Consider the following 20,194-nt stretch of genomic DNA (forward strand, 5'->3'; position numbering starts at 1 on the left):
ATATAAATATTACTTATTACTCATTATTCATCAAAATGTTTTGTTTAGCCAAATCTTGGGAAAATTCACCATGTAGTGATGGAGTTAATTTATTACACAGTTTTAAATAGTACACGTTAACCTACATACATGTATCTTTTAAGGATTGTTTTCTAGTAATATGAAAATGACGCTATCGATCGTGTTAGGTAAACAATATTAGTCGGAAAACTTTAATTTGAAATTGAAATGGCACTTATCTAATGTTTCTAATATATTTATAAAATGTACCAGCGTTTTGTTGTGAACATCTGTAACGCAAATTTGCAAACTGTTGCGTAAATCATCATTTTTAACAATAGTAAGCAGTCATATTGCTAAGAGAGAGAGAGAGAGAGCTGAGGATTATCCCGTCTAGTCATGGACTGTCTGCAAACAGTCGTTGTAGATAGTAGATAGTCATAAATTTGTACATCGCATTTGAACTGAACGTCCGTTATACTGCTATATATCGCTTAGATATAACAGCTGTGCGTTGATTTTATAAACAAATGGTTGACAAAATTTAGTTTAAAATTCCTATAGCAATGCAGTTCATGATTAGCTTGTTTTACAACTAATACTTTATTAAATGATGACCAAAATGGAATCCTCCCCCCCCCAAAAAAAAGAAATTAGTGTAAAGTAGAAATTCTCTGTTTGCTATTACAATGCTTTTATGAATATGTAAATGAGTGTGGCCGGAGGCCAATTTAAAGAATTAAGACACAATGCGATCATTAGTTCCGATCTTCAATAAATGCCTTTGCACAATCAGTTTTTAATTTGTAGCTTTGAACAAAACATGGCTATTGATCCCAGTACCGAAAAAATAGAAAAACCTAAACGGTTAAGCTTTGGCTTAATTCAGAGCCATAAAAGCTGGAATAAACAGCAATATAACAGAGGTGACTTTTGATGGATATGCATGTACGTCGATGACAGCTAGACATTAACCTAAATGTCAAAACCTGCTCATGTGTCTGGTTTTGAAATCATGTGTGTTCTTTAAATATGTAGTAACGTATAGGCCAGTTAGCCTAACATTAAAGGGATGTGCACTCCTGATATTTAAAAAAAGTGGACACTGAATTGTAATGCATGCATGGACTATAAGATGATGCATGCCATCAAGAAATGATGGATAAGGCATTAAACAAGGTTTCATTCTGAATTATCGCCACTTTTCGATGTAGAATAAATCCACAGTGCTGCTGAGAAAGAATATTTGACTTTGTTACTAGTACATCAACGGGAAGTTGCAATATTCGCCTACAACTTAGACACGAGAACAATTGTATGAATCTTTGGTGATAATGTCAATCATTTCAAGTTTAGTATATCAGACAAGACTTGTAAGATTTAAGAAGTTGTTCCTTCAAATGCGAATGGGATCTCCTAAGAGGTATTAAACGTTGAAATTAACCCACTTTTTGGTTAGCCTTCTAAAACTTGCTGAATATTTTTCCTTTATTACTGGTATTGTTAATATTGGAAAGGTGGCTGTAAAAATGGTAGTGGAAGGCCCGAACAGGAATAGCCATCAATTTGACTCGCTAGCATATTTGTGGTTTTGATGACATTTGTACTTTGATGTCATTTTTTATGGAGAAGGTAGAGTAGTCGCAGAGATGGCAAACCCATGCATACAGCTATAGTGTAGAATGAGATAATGTTTGAAGAATGTATTCTATGTGAGCCGGTATAAAAGAGGATGATGGGTGTATGTTTGTAGTTCTTTACACAATGAGCCAGCTATATGTTTAAGTGACAAGTGGGGGGTGACACTTTTTAGGGTCGATGTTTTAAATTTGCAAAAGAGAAATGACAAGAATGTAGACAGCCATTACATGATAATATCTGGAATAGCAGGGCCTCAACATCGCCGTAGAGGTCAAAGCAGGGTCGAAATATCTGTAATATATATAAATAGTACGAGATATATCAACGAATGATGAAGACTGAAAACCGAATCAGACGACAACCAGAGTCTGCGATAATCATGGACCAGATGGAACCATTTTCATCATTTTCATCTATTGGTTTTTATCGAACGTTTTTTGCCCCTCAAGCTGTAAACCCGAGGATTTTAAAAGTGTTCAGACTTTATTGATTATGCCACTCCTTGTAACTGCATTGAGAGAAATAAAACGGCTACCATGATGTACAGGGGTTCCTCGACGAGAGGCCCCACGATCATCGTCATGTCCCAACAAAGTAACGTCTGCCATAAATTCTGCCAATATTTTTATTAATTCTATAGATTTTGCTTTCTACCTCCTTTGGGACTCAAATTAAATGAAACCTTGTATTCCTTTCCTATCTTTTTTCTCCTTTTTTCTGAATAATTTTTTTCTTCTTTTTTTCTGGCAAAAACGACATCTTTTACACAAGTGTTCAGGCACAAAGAATAAAGCCCTAAATTTCCTCACCCCCTTTTTACTGGAGGGCCCCAATTCTGGCAAAAATTAAATAAAGGATAATATTCTAGCAATGTTGTCAAGTGTTTGATGTTGCAAATGTATACCTGGACTTGTCACTCGTGAATGGTTAATTGATGGAGCTAGGGAAATGGCCGCTCCAGGGGAATCTAAAGAGATGGCAGGGGGGGGGGGGACAAACCTGTCAGATTTAGATGAGGACAATATTCCTCACTTGATGGGGAAAGGTAAGCTGTGGTACGTCTACCATCTTGAAAATATGCAAAATAAGAAAAGAGGCCCATGTTATGGGGAAGGTGTGAGAATTAGACAAAGAAAGAGGAAGCAATAAGAGGAAAGAAAATATAAAATTGGGAATAACAACTGGTCCATTTCAGAACTTAATAAATGAATTGAGGAGCCAACTTAATGATTTGAAGTCGACAGCATTTTAGGGTGGTAATGTTCATTCAGTAATGAAATAGTACACCGATGCCCATTTCGACGAATATGATACAATAAAAAAAATTAACATAAATTATTCTTACATATTTTTTTTTTTTTAGAATAGAGATCGTAACAATTTTACTAGTTAAAAATGAAAGATTAGCATTAAACTATCAGTACACGTCTATAACAAATGATCAACAACACTGCTGTTGTTGTCAATAACAACAACTTAATTTTTTTTTGAGAAGCTTACTCGTATACTCTGTGTGCTAGACTAGATGGTAGTCCAGTCTCTTTGATGGATGAGCCTCTGATGTTAAAAGGGTGTTTCTTAATAAGTTGAAGGTTTACAGTCTTTTATAAGTTGAAGGTTTACAGTCTTGTATGAGGCTAAAGCCTCCTCACATGACTTTACAACTTAACCCCTGGTCATTGGTAACTTGTCACACCCACACCAAAGTGTGCACAATTCAAACAATCTCTCCTGGGGCACCACAGTGCACCACAACCACGTGTCCCCCGGGGGACTTCCCATAGGGTGCAGCCACAAACCGGCGCACGCAACTATATTTACAAGTTACCTCGCAGGTCCCCATTTATACACCTGGGTGAAGAGAGGCAATGGAGATAAAGCGCCTTGCCCAAGGACACAACGCAATGATCTGGCCAGGGCTCGAACCTGTAATCCTTAGATCACAAGTCCACTGCCTTAACCACTTGACCACAATGCCCTTTCTTAACAACAAAAAAGACCCAAACAAATAAATAAAACTTAAAGAAACAGAACAAAACAAAACAAAGAGAAAACAAAGACAAGACACAAGAGAACTGAACAAAAACAAGAGTAACACAAAAATACAACTTGATCTGGACTGATATAATCAGTGTTTTTCATCACATTTTTTGTGCTTACATAATCATAATTAATCAGTCTAAATTGTTGCATCCAGCTTAATTAAGTGATGCATGATATTTTATACAAAGACACCTGTGCTCTATACTTGTAAATGATCAAAAGACTATTTTTGTTTGTATTATATGATATATATTTCACATATAATTTTTATCTGGGCAGGATCAAATTTCTATTAGTGGCTTTATTACCTGTAATGCTTGTTTTCAAGTAAAAAAAAACTAAAATATGTATTAGAATGTTATTATGCAAAATGAACCAGCCTCTACAGTAACTCCGACCTAATGGACATTAGCGATATAAACATTGCAGCATAAATTATGATATTTCTTGGAAAAATATGTAAATATGTAAAATCCATCTAATTGTGATGACTACGTAAAGCAGAAAAGATCGTTGCAGGTGTTTGTGAGATGTACCATTTAACACTGCATCTGTATACAGATATTAAATTATCTAATTTTTAACATCAAATTTCCATATCTTGGGATAACTGTATTGGCAGTTTATTGCAGCTAGTTTGTAACTGAATGTACAGTTAGTCAAGGTAGATTAATGTAGTTTACATACAGTAACTTGTGATATCCACATATTATAAGGGCAGATATATATGTTATATGTAGTTTCAATATTTGTGTACTGCATACACCTATTAGGTCAGAGATATTAAATATATGGAACTAGCCTAAATTTGTGTGACATTTATCCAGTTCTTATTTCCCTAATTTTTTCAGGATATATATATATGTATTTTTTTGGTTCATGATCAGAATTCACATGGTGTACCAATGAGTGTTTCAATATTCAGGAATACGCAGTTTAATTAGTAACAGCTAGAAGTAACGTTAATATCAGAATTCACGTAGAGTACTTGAATGTTCAGGAATCAGGTCTTTAGATTTGTATCATTGTATTCATCAATGCCCTTCAGCATGCTAGTACTACTCGTAAATCGAAGAATAACAATTTCTAAGGACTTGATATAGTATAGGTTTTCAAATGAACTATCACAACTTGAAAATTTTAATTCTAAATATAAAGTGTATTAAAGTGACTCGATGTTGAATGTTAAAACAGGTGGTACTGGAGTATATATATATATGGTGATCGGTAACTATATATACATTTTGTGAAGGGAAAGTTAAAGTTTTATTCCCATCTGGTCACGGTGCTATATCATTAAGTCATCCCCAAACCCTGCCCACGTATTATTTTACTCAAGTCAAAGACTTCTATGTTCGAGGGAAGAAGCGAAAGAAAGATGTTTAGAGAATGATATTTAACCAGATTTTATAATGGAGAAGTTAATTTGCAACCTAACTGAGAGTTTTCCTGCTTTCACTAGTTGAGCCAGCTGTTCTTTCATCCATAGTGGATCTTAGCTTAAGCTGCACATGTGTCTACATGTCTCTTTTGAAATTAAATGTGTGGGAGGAATTATCCAAGGTGTTTTTTAGTACTTCCTAGCTTCCTGCTACAAACAGAATATTTTGTGTTATTTATATAGCCTTAATAGTTTGATTTACTAGCTTGTTTGTGTTAGCTTTGTTGAAGAAAAAAAAGACTTGACTGGTTCTTGAATGACACACAGAAAGAAGAGTTAAAAGAAGTGTTACATTTAAACCAAGAGAGAAAATCTGTAGTATTTCTTCCGGTGGACATTTTTGTGAAAATTGATCAATAATGGAAAAATAAAAGAAAAACAGTGACGCTCAAACTCAACACAAATTTTTCGACCAAATTTTTCATTTACAAAATATACCTCATTTGAATTTTTGGCATCTTCGAGTGATAAATGAGATTAAATATGGGCCTGGAATCGATTAGGTTCGACTGAAAGTTATGTTTCTGAACCATGCTGACATTAAGAAGCGTACGACACTGGCTTCTCTGGGAATTATGCTCTGTTACAGCTAGATGAAAGTATTTAAAAGCACTGATATCTATTCCTACGGTGTACAGCTGTATATATGCATAGTCTCTCATTATAATGTTATTGCAGGGATCCATTACAAGTTCAATAATTCTATTCTCTATACTCTTTGGTAAACAGATAAATCAGAAACCCCCTCCTCCCTCTCCCCCCCCCCCAAATCATCAACTTCCTGTTTCATTGATGTAGAAAAAAACAATTTCATTGAACTATTTTTTTTTTGTGGAAATGTTTCAAATCTTTTTTATTATTGAACAATTTGATCAGTTTGAAATAATTGTTTCAATCTGTAAATTGGAACTACTGTTTGAAAAGGAAAAAAAGAAAACATTTCACATTTAATTGTAATATCTTGAGTTCTTAGAATCAAATGTTCGGGCCGCTCTGCTGGTGTTTACTTTTCCGTCTATTTACCTTTCCGTCTCGTTCGAGTGAAGGAACAAGCTCGCATGCCCACCCGCCCTCCCGCCTGCCTGCCTGCCATGATTTATATGGGCTATATTTAGAGAGCGGCTTCTTTTCACAAACAGGAACAGGTTTTCAGCGAAGATGATTAAATTAAAATTAGGTCAATTCCACCGACTTGTGCCTCTCCAAAAGAGAAACAGTCAAGACCGCACCATCGCAGAAGGGAATGTTTCATAGTCGTCTTCGCTGCAGTAGAAGGCAACCGTGTACAAATAACGGTGACAAGTTTTCCTAATCAATAGTGTAAATTCGGAAATGAAGAAGATGGAATAAAGAAAGAAAGAAAGAAATAAGAAGTACTTTTGAGATTGAGTCATCGTCTACCTGTCTGAGTATTCGTTCCTCACATTGTGCAATATTTCAGACGTAATTCCTGGCGACCGTGAGTGATCAAAGTTTGATGAATGTACCACCTGTCAAGGTTGAAAATGAGAGATTTACAAAACACTTACTTTAATGTTAGGTTATTGTGTAACATTAGGCTTACCTGTCCTAACAAAGAAACTTCTGATATGATAGCTTTTTTTTTTAATGTAACCATGGCAACATGAATTTTTAACACATATTCACTCACTCACTCACGCACAAACACACACACAAAATTTGACTTAAAATTCTGAGAGCTTGGCTATAAGGAAAGTAGGGTAGAGCTAATAACAATTTGTTGGGCTAGTGACTCATATATGTAAATTGTCTGAACAATGTCTAGAGTACTATAGCTCAGTCTACATAGCTTTTGTTTGAATAGAGCAATCACATTAGCCTGTCGGAAACAAGAGTCGTAAGAGTCCATTTGAAACCCATAATAAAACTTCTCATACGTTCAAGAGATGCTGATATCAACTTTAATATCCCCTGGTAGTATTACGTTCCCTCGTTTTATATGCAAAAAAGTGTTCTCCTCGCAGGAATTTATTATTCGACCCAATGTTTCGCCGTATGTCGGTCACTCTCGGGAACGTATTTGTGTTGATCATAAACATTGTACAGCTTCAAAGAAAATTTTGATATGTACTTTAAATATCTTTGTGACTTTTTGGAATTGGGCACCATTAAACTGATGTCCAGTCTGACTCATATACGAATATAAATATTCCTTAAAATCGTTTCTGTTCCTCTTAGAAATGTAGTCTGGCAATCACATGATCATTTTCACATAGTGTGTACATGACTATTGATTTAAGTTGATTCCTTCAAGTGAGGAAATTTGTGCACAAATTCAAATCGAAGATCGAAACAATAAATTCGAAGGAGACGGAGTGCTTTACTTTATTAAATATTAAAAACTACATGACTGAACTAGTTTGCCGGCTAAAAGCTATAACGATCGACTCAAACAGTTTTGCCTTGTTAGTTCTTAACGATCCATGTAGTGATTTACTTTTGCCAGAATATAAACCAAATTTATAATGTTTTCATGCAGATGTTTACAATAACTAGTTGTTTACAAAACATGAAAAAGACAGGAACGATATGATTAAATCATTATAGATTAATTCATAAATTTACCATAATTTTCCTCAAATAAATAATATCGTCCGAGTTTCACCTATTGTAACATATTTTTGTCCTGTTTCTCATGTGATGTAATTAGTAGGAGAAAAATAAAAGTACAGCTGGTTTTATCACAAAGTAATTTACACTTGTGCTTAAATGTTTATTTTCATATTTTATTTTATTTATATGTAAATTTTTTTGGGGTTAAGATGACGTCTGTAATGTTAAACGTGAAACTGTCATGTCAAGGCTTTTCCTCGAAACACTCAGTAATTTATCCTCAAGTTTTTTCTCCACCATCCCCATCCCCCGTCCCCCATTGCTTCACTTCAATCAGCTATTATCATTTCCATTCAATCTCACAGAATGGACATTTTTCTTTATTTCAGCGCTTTCCAATAACAGCGGCAACCAAGCATGTTCAGTAGCCTCTGTCTGACTCTCAATTACCCGTTGGCTGAAAAGTCTCTTGATGCTCTCTATTACACACACACAAAAAGGGGGCAAAAAGAATATGGAAATAAAATTTTCTTTATAAGTTATTCCTGCTTAGTCTGATTCCTGACCTAATCTTACAGACACCTCTCCGCACGCGCGACTTCTTCTCAAAAATCTTGCTCCTAGTCACAACGTAATGTCATTCGTTTCCATTAGAAGAAAAAGGAAAAAAAAAATTGATAACTACAAAATCCCTTCTTTCGATCATAATATCCATGCATCTAGATTTTTCTCTTTATGCCTAAAAGTCAAATAACTGAAGACATTCCCCTCAGTTAATCCCCTAGCCTTCCCCCCTTTTGCAGCCCCAACCTCTATGTAATAGCTTTGTTTTATTCTTAGCACGCTTCATTATTGCTGCATGCATGTTGTACCGCCACCCCATATAATCAGATTTCCCCCCTCGTAATCTACAGTTGTCTCTTATGTTTGTTACATCACCTGCTAGTGTTAGGACGTGTAATCATCGTATCCCGCGCCGAATCTAACGCTGGGGAATATTTTCTCCGTGAAACATTTTTCATCCCCAAGATTTTTTTTTTTAAATTTTTTTCTTGTGTTGTAATTGAAGTTGTTGGGATCTTCCTATTTGGGCTTGATTCTCACAGGGAGATACGAGTCTGGCAGCGAATGTTGCGTCGGTTCAACTCTTTTGTCTCGTCTTGTCTGAAGAAAGCCAGGACGGATCGAGGCATGTATGCGTTGGTTTTTTTTCTCGCCACGACAAACAAAATTATACTCCTGCAAGCCCGTTCTGTCAAAATCGTCTGGCCGGACTAATGGAGCATCTTGGTTTGTTCCGATACGTCTGCATTTGAATTGCTAATCAGGTAACCGGAGAACGGCATCTCGGGATCAGTTTAAAGAAAGTAACCGTTTTTTTATATATTTTTTTTTTATACTAGTGTGGCGTTCATTCAACTCTGAATGTCACTACAGAGGCCTACAGGTTTCCTAGATCTGCAAACTTAGGCATCTCTTTGGCTCGATCTGAGTTTAGCATGTATGACTTGAAACATGAATCAGGGACACCCACCCCTCGGAGGACCCTGACCCACATAGGTGGGGCAACAGAGGGGGAGACAGTGGCCCCTGATAATAATGGCAGCTTTAATATCGTGTAAATATTTCCTTCGATCTTTCGATTGAAAATTAATGTTGTGGAACATTGTTGTACTGATGGCTGTACTGTATGCTGATATGGTTTTGAACAAGATTTTTGAGAGGTTTAACAGAGCTGGGAAGGGTTTGAAAATGATCCAGTTGTGTTTATATTTTCTGTTCAGGTATGAAAGTCTAAATGCATGCATTCATTGGGTGGGGGAGGAGGAGGAGGGGGAGGGGGAAGGAGCTGTTATACCTATAGAATGCTTTCTTGAAGTTAGGATGGAGTTCGATAAAGAACAATGACACTGTTTTCATTGAAGGGATATCCGATCAATGTAACAATACTTAAGATATTGGTCTGAATGAGGAAGAGTTATATTGACCAAGGTTGAAAATAAGTATAAGCCCAGAAGCCAATGACTATTGATTTGAACTTTCTTAACACTTGGCAGCACCAAGCCAATTAGACCACTCCTCTGACACATTTGTTTTTCCTCAAAGCAATATTAAACAGCATAAAAAAATGGACAAAACAAAAACAGCAAAGGTAAAAACTCATATTTTTCTACTTTCAAAAGTCTACTTAAGACCCATTTTTTCACTTGTTCTTTTGTAAATTAATTTACTTTCTTTGTAAAGCTCTTTGAGCAGTAACTTTTGTTTACTGATTTGGCGCTATATAAGTCTCATTTATTATTATTATTATTATATGTTCCACATCAAAATGTACATAAGTGATAGATTAGAAAATGCCATATGGCATTTGGGTACTTAATCAAGTGGGCCCCCCCCCCCCCCGGCCAAAATGCCAATGAAGCAGGTGCCATTTTTCACAGAAAGTGGGCCCCTTGGTCCTTGAAACCACAATTTCACCTGGATTTAATGTAACCCCAAAACGAAGCTGTATACCGACCATACTCATGGCTTAAAAATACCTGACAAACTGCCGTACGGGTATTTCATAATATGAAATCGCTGTGGGAAGGATAGCTACTTATTTTCATAAAAAAAAAAAAAGATGTCATAAATTGGAATGCTGAGGTATGCTTAGGAAAACGATAAGGTATTTGGCAGTACTGGAGTTGAATTTATTCCTAGAGCAGCTGTAGATATTATATATATGTATATATACATCTATATATATCTATCTATATACCACTATAAACTCTCATCACTTCAGCTTGCCAGATTGGAATTTAGTGGGGGATGGCCAGTTCCCTAAGGTATCTAAGATTTATTATGGATGGGAGAGCTCCCTGCAAACCATAAACCATTAAGAAATGTAATATTGCAAACATACATTGTACACAAAGAGGTCCCTAGCTATATAAGATGCCTGTCTGCCTGTGTGAGGAGGAGATTACCATATTGTGTTATGGTGTGGATGTTTTCAACATCCTCCCAACACTGTTCTGGGTAGAGTAATAAGGTAATATTGAAGAGGATGTGTCACCACGGATATAGTCTGCTGATATGTCACCGGGGATGTAGTCAACAGCAGAATGAGAGAAACATGTACTAGTATGGACACTACAGAAATGTGGTTAATGGAAGCAGACATATCGGTGTGGGGTCCAGGGTGCCACCATAGGGCCCCCTGGTGGGAGGTCGAGGGGGTGCAAAGCTCTGCTGTTACCATTATTTCTAGTGAAAGTCATACGGAACTTGATCAAAAGCGTAGAATTTAGGAGCTAGACGCAAGCTAGTGAGATTATGGGCAATAGAAGGCGAAGATTTATGTACATATTCCTTCCTACCTGATGGTCAGGTGATACGAAAGGAGAAAGCTAAAGGTATGATAGAAGGGTATGGGTGAAATCAACAAGATATCTTGTCCATGGATGAAGTAAGGACTTTTATTAGTTCTTCAATGTTTTTGATGCTTTTGATGGTTTAGATGTGCAGTATGTTTGACTTACTCTAACCTAGAGGAGAGTAAGCAACAGACATGCAGTATAAACTAAAAGTGTGTTTTTCAGACAAATTTTGAAAGACTTGCAACTCTTTTTTTGCCCTTCAAGAAATCTTGCTTGTTGCTCTTTTTATATTGAAGAAGGCTTTATTGTCCCCTGATTAAGTTGTTGTTCTTCAGTTGATTGACCTTTAAGTTAACAGTGACTGACATCCCAAAACGATACCTTGCTACGGTCCCCCATCTTGACGAGAAACCTCTTTTGGATCGTTACCTTAAGACTCGAGCATTTTCTCAAAATCCTCCTACGTCTCAGCAGAAGTCGCTAACCTTATGCAACAACGCTGACCTAATGTGTAGAAAGGGCAGCAGCAGCAGCAGGGCCTCCCGAGTGGAAAGTCTTCCTCGCGGCTTGAGAGTGGTTTGTGTTACAGTCGTATCAGCAATTTCATTGAAGCGTAATAAACGGCAGGATCGGTAAAAAGAATTGAAGAAAATGAATAGATCCATAAAATGTAAGATAATGATTACATAGATTAATCAATACATGAAGAAGAAAGTCAGTCTGGAGGTCCCTCCAACAAAAAATTGTTACAGATCATCTGTCCTCTACAGAGTTCTAGAAGCTTCCATAGGTAGAAGCAAAATTCAGTATTAATTATCGCAACATTGATCAGACTGCTGCAACCACGGCCAAATCTTTTCAAAGAATATCGCTGACCATCCATCATCCGGTTATTCACCTCTCTTATTAAGTGATTGAGGAACCTCTTTCGTTGTTTCTCACAATGCATTCGTTAACTGTCTGCCACTTGGAAGGGCCAAGAATGTATTATCTTCTCTTTTGCTTTCTTTTGAGAGAGAGAGAGAGAGGGAGATAAAAAAGTTCATTAAATGGAGAAAGATTGTACTATTATCGTCATTAGTCACAAAAATGTTGTCACTCGATGCTGACCTGGGATATGCCTCTTTGAGCAGACACAAAACAAAACTTGGAATATCATCATCGTCGTCATATTCATGTGATATAGATTATATACCTTGAAATGATGAATAACACCCAATTAAACAGCTAAGGACTAAAAAAAACCCTCCGTCTCTGGAGAGATATATATCATGGTTTTAGATACACTTAAGGATCGGGCTGTTTATTTGTCCAAATCAAGTTGGCTTAATATCTTCTAGATCTCTTTTGCTTTACTTTCACATTCCATGGGAACAGACTTTTTGTCTTTAATGCCAATGCCATAATGAGGACACATTTACAAACAATCATCACTTATTATTAAAACAAATATAATGATGTGTAACAATTCTTGTCAAAGGTAGTAATTAGACAATGGAAAAGAGCAACCAAAAAAAAAAACCCTTTTACATTGTCTAAAAATATCCCCATCACTTTTCCATGATTGGTTGACTTTTATAATTATATATAAAAAGCTGAATTTGTCATGAAATCCCTTCCCTGCGGGTTTCTGGGTTGTATCTATTATGAAACTGAGGGGTCATCCTGTGGCTTCTGACTGGTGCCCCCAGCAAAGAAATATGACTATATAGCTGGTTAGCTCATGTATGGTAGAGGGCTGGGCGTGTAACCCAGAGGTCACTGGTTCCTGTAGCTATGGAACGTGGAACATGAAAGATTTTATCGATGCTCTTTATAACATATGCCTACCAGTTCGGGGGATTATAATCGTCATTTGAAAAACATTGTCAGCTGCGGAGAACGACATTACCGATGGCATTGAAATTTCTCCTTCTGTTTTTTTGATGTATGATTGTAATTAATTAAGTTATCATGATGTATGAATCCTTACTCCTGATCCTGTATTAATATTTTTTTTCCAAACAAAGTTACAATGTGTAAGATGTATGTTATTTTCTTTTTATAACAGAACTGTTTCATCACTGTCAACATAGAGTAGTTATGTATGGAATGTATACATCCGCAGCGCTGCTTCGGATCTTGAGCAGGTCTGCGCTGTATATAGACACCAGCTTCGGCCTTCGTTCAGCGAATGTGCTCTAATTAAGCTGTATTTTGAAATTAGGATCTAATTTTGTATCATTCCCACCATGCAAGCAATGAAGTAAGATTCACTCAGAATTTGACAAAATTTGACAAATCTATTGACCAGTGATGACCAGAGGTGTCTAGAGCTACCCTGGACGGACCCTGGGTACAATACGTGACCCCTCCCATCCCCTCTCTCATCAGGCCTGGTAACGACCAATATTCTTGTACTAATTAGTGGTCACATTTATATTCTAAATTCTTTTGAATATTTCCGATATTGTTACCAAGTACTTCGTTTGTCTTTTGTTAATATAAGAGATACTTTTCAATAGGAACTCTGCTTTTCTTTCTCCATGTGTGAAGTCACAACCATGTTATTAAGTTACAGTTCTACAGTGTTTAAATATAATGTATAGGCTTTTTTCGGTAGTGGAGAACATTGTGATAGGTTGCATACTTCTAAGATTTCCACACATATTTGTTTTTAATCTTTTATATACAACTAGTTCACACATAAAGAAAGCATTATTTTGTGGACTTTGGTCTCATTGTTAAGTACAATGTTTACTCTCGTTTAAGAGGAAGTTAAAAATATAGCTCCAGTTTTGAAAGCCCTTTCCACATTTGTGTGCACAAGAAGTTGTTATGCATGGCATGGCAGTAATAGTTTATGGCACGGTTATAAAATCCCACAAAATGCCATTCTCTTGGGTTGCTCTGCTGGAGTTCAGCCAAACACCAACCATGATTTAGTGGCTTCTAAATGTTTGTCTAAAATTACTTTGTGAATTAGGCTCTATGTGTACAGTAAGTCCATACAAATAGTTCACTAAAATTAGTATGTCAGTTTCTGTATGATTCTGTTCCACTCACTAGAGGGCCATTTGGGATACATTATTTTCATTCACCTTTCCCCGTAACCCGTAAACAACACAACATCCCGTAAACAACATTATACCGTAAACAACATACATCTTTCATGTGATGGCAACTTTGATACCTTTTTCAGAGTGGACACCTGTATATCTGATGTGTGATATCATCTAGTACTAATAGCAAGGGAATGTAGATATATTAACATATCTCTTATGTAGCATACACCAGTCTATAGCTCTCATTGAAATGGATGTCTGCGCCTACTGTTAGCAGAAATGTGACCCCTCTTTCTCCTCCCTCATCCTTCTCTCCTCCATTCCCTACAATCTCCTCCCTCCTCTTCCTTCCTTCTTTTCTCTCCCTCCATTCCTTCCCTCTTCACACCATCCTTTCCCTTTTCTCCCACCGTGCTTTCCCCATGCTCCCCCCTTTCCTCTTCTCCCTCTAACTTCCATTTATTCTGCTGCCATCCTCCTCTCCCTTCGTTTGTTACCCTTCTGCACCTCCCTCCCCTGTCCCCTCCCTGATCCCTTGTTATACGAGCAATTTAAAACCTTTATCAACAATGTGTTGACAATTTGTAATTCTCGATGCTTTTACAAACCTTTCACTGTTCTCTCCCCCTCCCCCCCTCCCCCAGGCCCTTCTTCCAGTAGATTAGCATATCCAATGACTGTTTGCAATTACAACCTGAAGTTCAGTAAGTGAATATTTAAAAAATATAGGACTTGAATAAAAATTCTTAAGATATTTGATGGCTGCTGAATGGTATGAAAAGCAGGGGTACATGAAGAGGAGGGCTCTTAACCATTGACAGCACACACACACAGATAATATAAGGATAAGTCCTGCAGGGTCAAATCTCAAGGTCATAGACCGAATATGCCAATTAACTCTTTGAGAGGACATTTACCAGACAGAGTATGTGTGAGAGTCTGAGAGGTTGGTATTTTACAATGCTGGACTTTTCTAGGTAATTATACCAATCCCTTTGGAGCAGGTTAACTTTTAAACAGCAAGCAGCCTTTATTATAGTGCAAGTACCAGGGAATAATTTATCCCATGTGGCCTTGCAAAATGGTCAAATTGCGACTGAGTCCAAATATGTGTTAGCTGTTTGTTTATGAGTAGATCTCCATAGTGCCCATTAATAAAATCTATAAATATATCTCTTTAGTGCCCGGTGCTAGAATCTGTAAATAGATCTCCTTAGTGCCCAGTACTAGAATCTGTAAATAGATCTCCTTAGTGCCCAGTATTAGAACCTATGAGTCGATCTCCATAGTGCCCATTAATAAAATCTATAAATATATCTCTTTAGTGCCCGGTGCTAGAATCTGTAAATAGATCTCCTTAGTGCCCAGTACTAGAATCTGTAAATAGATCTCCTTTGTGCCCAGTACTAGAACCTATGAGTAGATCTCCATAGTGCCCATTAATAAAATCTATAAATATATCTCTTTAGTGCCCGGTGCTAGAATCTGTAAATAGATCTCCTTAGTGCCCAGTACTAGAATCTGTAAATAGATAGTGCCCAGTACAGAGGGATGGATGGATGGACAGACAGGGAGGGATGGATGGACAGACAGACAGAGGAAGGTATGGATGGACAAACCAATGGATAGCTAAGCATATGATCTATGTAAAGCATGGACTTGTCAAGAAGCTACAAGCTCCTATAAATATTTCATATAAACTACAACCAACTTACCAATTTTTTAGTTACTTTTTTTATTTATCATCTTACATATTTTATCTAACCTAACTGTCATTTGTCAATCCATAAAGCAGTTGTTTTTGCATGTCTAACCCAAACAGTCATCCTCAGAAAAAAGCAGGACTGTACTCGATCAAAACAAATAGAATCTTTACGAGGGAACTTGTAGTGATTGGATTTGATTAAATTCTCAACATATTTTCAATTAGCCCACACATAATAATACTAATCCATGTGTGAAAAAAAAAACCATGTTTAATATAATGAATAATATTGGACATGTTCATATTAGTATGTGAAATGAAACTTCACTCATAATAAACTGGGTTGGAGATTTTTTTTAATAAGCAAAACTTGGATTCATTTGATTTCAGTCCAAATTATAAAAAAAAAATTCATGAAAATGATTGTTTTTCATCATCCCATAGGATATGTTTGTCATGAATGTATGAATATCTTTAATGTTAAATTACGTACACATTGAGTGCACTATAGATGTCGTGCTACAAACGGGCACACATTTAGTCATTTCATTAACAGATATATCATAAACAACAATTGATTTTAATCATTAATCATTGCACAAATTTTGGACACTATTTAACATTTTAAGGTTCCTTCCCAGGAAACCCAGTATGAGAACCCGGAGATTCTGAATACGAATTAACAATAGTTTTGGAATATATTTATGCGCTGCTCAGAGAGAGACCCAACTCTGACTTTCTGCTATACAAAATTGGAAAGTTCAGTGAAAGAAAAAGCTACAACTTATCTCACTTTAGATAAATTGAAAGCAACAAATTTCTTTTTTTGTTATGAAATAAAATTTCATTCTTGAAATGTATTAGCTTCCTACATTGGAATTGAACATTTCAAAATGTGTAGATAAAGATAGACATATATGGCAGTCAATGCCAAGAGTAGGTAACGGTATAGTTTTGGTAGGTTTCACACTGTGAATATTTAGCCTGTCAATGCCGAGAGCAAGTAACTGGTATAGTTTCGGTAGGTTTCACACTGTGAATATTTTGCCAGTAAACAAGCATCCTGAAATTCTAGAAACGATATGCAAAGCAGTTTTCTCAGAGACACTAAAGAACTATGTGACCTTTGACACCGTCATATGGCACCCTAAGAATTAAGTCTAATTTCTTCAGGAATATTTTCTTTTTTTGGTTGTCTTGATCTTTGTTGACCTCTTGGTCATAAAACATCTGTCAGAAATATTTCCTCCTCCCCTTAAAAAATAGCTATAATTTTCCATACACATACACACACACAAACATATCTATATCTATATAAATATCGTGTAGGTATACTATTTTAAAAATATATATATATATATAGATATGGGAAGTAATTGACTTGTATAATTAGTATTGTTTCTCCCCTCATTTGACCATCAATAGGAAGTGTTTTTTCCTTTGAAAAGGCTTATTTATACTTCTTCCTTAAACTTCTTCTTTTTGACTGATAATTTCCTTCCCCCAACCCCCCCCCCTCTCGTCTACCCGCGTATGACCTGTGGCAGTTAAAGGTCTCTCTCCTCCTGTGTCTGGCTTCTGTCGCATGCAGTGGTATCCTGCAGCACACAGGGATCATACACAGTCTAGCTTCTGTTGCATGCAACAGTAGTATCCATGCTGCAGCAGCACACAGAGGGATCTGTCTATCTAACCATTCAGTCTGACACAAGCCGCTTTACACCAAACAAGCTCTCCAGCTGCTTCTTCACAGTACTACTACAACACACCGCTACTCAGCTTGTTTTGTCTGGCTGCTTCTGCTGCTGCTGCTGCTGTTATATGCATACATAACGTATATAGATAGGTATCTATGCAGAGCTAACAAACTGCTACCCACCACAGCCACGCCACCGCCGCCGAGACACTATTAGCTCTGACTTTCAGTAGTGTGGAATGCATGTCCCCAGAACATCAACACATGCCCTGAGTAGCACACAGGGCTCGCAAATCGACACCATCAGCAACACTGTGAGTGGTTTTTTTATATCCTAATATTAAAATCCTACTCCTTAACCTAGTTTTTGTTTTTTTTTTCTATTGTGATCCTTCATTTGTCCTTCCCAGTTTCTCTGTGAGCTTTTCTTCTTATTGCTGGGTCATTATTACTTTTTTTTTTTTGACAATATTCTTTTGTGTTCATCATCAAGGTTGATTTGAAAAACCAATGGCTCTCTTTTTTGGACTATACTTCTACTACAACAGTTGAGTCTGTGTGTCCTCATTTAAGGTCAAGTTACAACCCAGTGGCTTCTGCAGTGAGTGTCGTCTATCTGTGTTTGCACACACAGGATTTGCTTTTATCTGGTACAATTTATACTTGTGGAATTATAACAACCGTGAAAAAGTGTTTATCTGTCTGGATTAGAAAACAGGGAGGTTTGTCGGTAAGTGTTGGAGGACTGGCAGATTTTTGAAAATGGCCTCAGTTATTCAGTGTTTGTGACAACATGACATCATTTGAGGATATTTGTGATCAATCAAGCAAATTTTTCATGTTTGGAATAACAGGTTTGTTTGTCAGTAATTGATTCCCCCCCCACCTTTCCTTTCAACCATTTCTCGTTGTAACTTTAGATCGGAGGTTAAAATTTGTTGTGCCGTATGTATACGCATTGTGTGCATAAATCCATTTCTACAACAAGATGCAAATAGTTTTGCTGCTGTATGTGCAATCACTGTCTAGAATCACATCCAGTTCTCAACACATTCTGTATAAATAAAGTGTATTATTTCATCATGCATACATACACATTCGTATACATGTGTCAGTCATATCCAGTATAGGGTTAGGCCTGTTCCGTATTTCAGTAGTGTGTAAAAACAGCTGTGATTGATCGGTATTATTGTCTTTCTACTTTAATAAGTCTTCATTCATGAAGAATATTTCTTTGGAAAATAACAATTTAAAAATTTAAAAAAAAGGAGAAATAGACAGATAAATTTGGGATATATAGTCTCACATGGATAACTCTGAATAATGGGGGATGATTAAGCCAGAATTCTTGGGATTTTGTCCCAAAAGATTTCATTCATTTATTACAATTTGTCAGTCATTGTGTGTCACTTATATACAATTGTTGATCTGCCATCGTGTGGCCTAAATCCTTAAAGAATATCACTCACGGCAACACTGCAAATCGTACAAAAACAATTGTGTAAAATTTATTTCCATTCGCCTGCTATTGTCAACTTTATTTACACATCTAGGGATAGTCAGTATAGCCTATGGCCGCATGGGTCGTTGACATAGTGTTTCAAACGTTGTCGTTGGCAATGTGTTCATTCTGTTACCATTTCTCTGGTGCCATTTTAGTACATGTATATATTGCAGTATCACATATAACTCACATACATTCAAAGCAAACAGAGACATTTCTCTCTCAATCAAGCCTGCTCTCCGCCAGCATCAATTAATAGCTTTCTGTGAAACATGCCTTCATGTAGACCGTACAAATCCAATTTCATTGTCACATCAAAATGTGGAAATGTCTGTGGTGTGGTTTGTTACTTAGTATGCATATATATATGATGATTGTACAGAATAAATATATAATTATATATAGGGATGGCCTATAGCATTGTAGACTAAATCACCTTATAGTGTTCCATTATAATGCCTGTAGAAATTCAATTTTCCATTGTGTCACCGACTTGAAATATCATTAGTTGTCTTAATTCCCCTCCACCCCCCCTATTATTCTTGAACAGGAAATTATTTTAACTCGGTTGTGATGTTTAATTATTTGCAGTACACCCCTTTAAACATTCTGGTAGCTTACTTTCGATTTGTGCTCGCTACTACAGCTTCCTTTTAGTTCTGTGTAGGAATAATATACACATTAACATATATGTGTTATATATTGGATTTTAGAGTGTGTGTTATAAAGTGTGAGTAGTTTAGTACACACTATATGTATGTATATATAGTCACTGCTACATGAAATGGCCAAACCATCACTATAGTAAATTTGCTTTATCATTTTACTGCCATATTTGAACTTCCCTTTTGGTTTAAAATATCATATTTTTTTATAATCAGGGTGATGGAAACAAAATTCTTTCACTTTTATGTAATGTGTCTTCAACATATTTTATACATAATTATGTTAATAACAATTAAAGGAGGAATTCCAACAGGTTGAAAAATATTTACAAATAAATTGCAGTGGGGAAATAATTTCTGGAAAATTAGAATTTGAAGTAAAGCTTGAAAATGACAAAGTTTTATAAACTATATAAAATGTAAAGTTCATCTTTGTTTTGTGTATAAAATAATGCACCTGCATATTAGTGCATTGGAGTCTATGTGCAGTCTTAACTTGGATTTGGTGTATATAAATAT

General features: G+C 36.3%; 1 protein-coding gene across 18 annotated transcripts in view; it reads left to right on the forward strand.

Annotated features, from left to right (window-relative positions):
* The window catches only part of LOC139974903 (uncharacterized), a 203,710-nt gene that overhangs the window by 92,342 nt on the left and 91,174 nt on the right, over positions 1 to 20,194 (forward strand). For 4 of the 18 annotated variants that reach the window (XM_071982432.1, XM_071982435.1, XM_071982448.1 and 1 more), the window contains exons 1-2: positions 17,438 to 17,820; positions 18,000 to 18,236. The exons of 1 other annotated variant lie outside the window; for it this stretch is intronic. In XM_071982432.1, coding sequence (XP_071838533.1) covers positions 17,746 to 17,820; positions 18,000 to 18,236 — 312 coding nt within the window. In that variant the 5' untranslated portion in view covers positions 17,438 to 17,745. Of the gene's footprint in view, positions 1 to 17,433; positions 17,821 to 17,999; positions 18,237 to 20,194 lie in introns of those variants that run through there. 13 more of the 18 variants (XM_071982439.1, XM_071982437.1, XM_071982450.1 and 10 more) reach the window with 11 other exon arrangements.

This window comes from Apostichopus japonicus, chromosome 10 (assembly GCF_037975245.1).
Source record: "Apostichopus japonicus isolate 1M-3 chromosome 10, ASM3797524v1, whole genome shotgun sequence".
NCBI lineage: Eukaryota > Metazoa > Echinodermata > Holothuroidea > Aspidochirotida > Stichopodidae > Apostichopus > Apostichopus japonicus.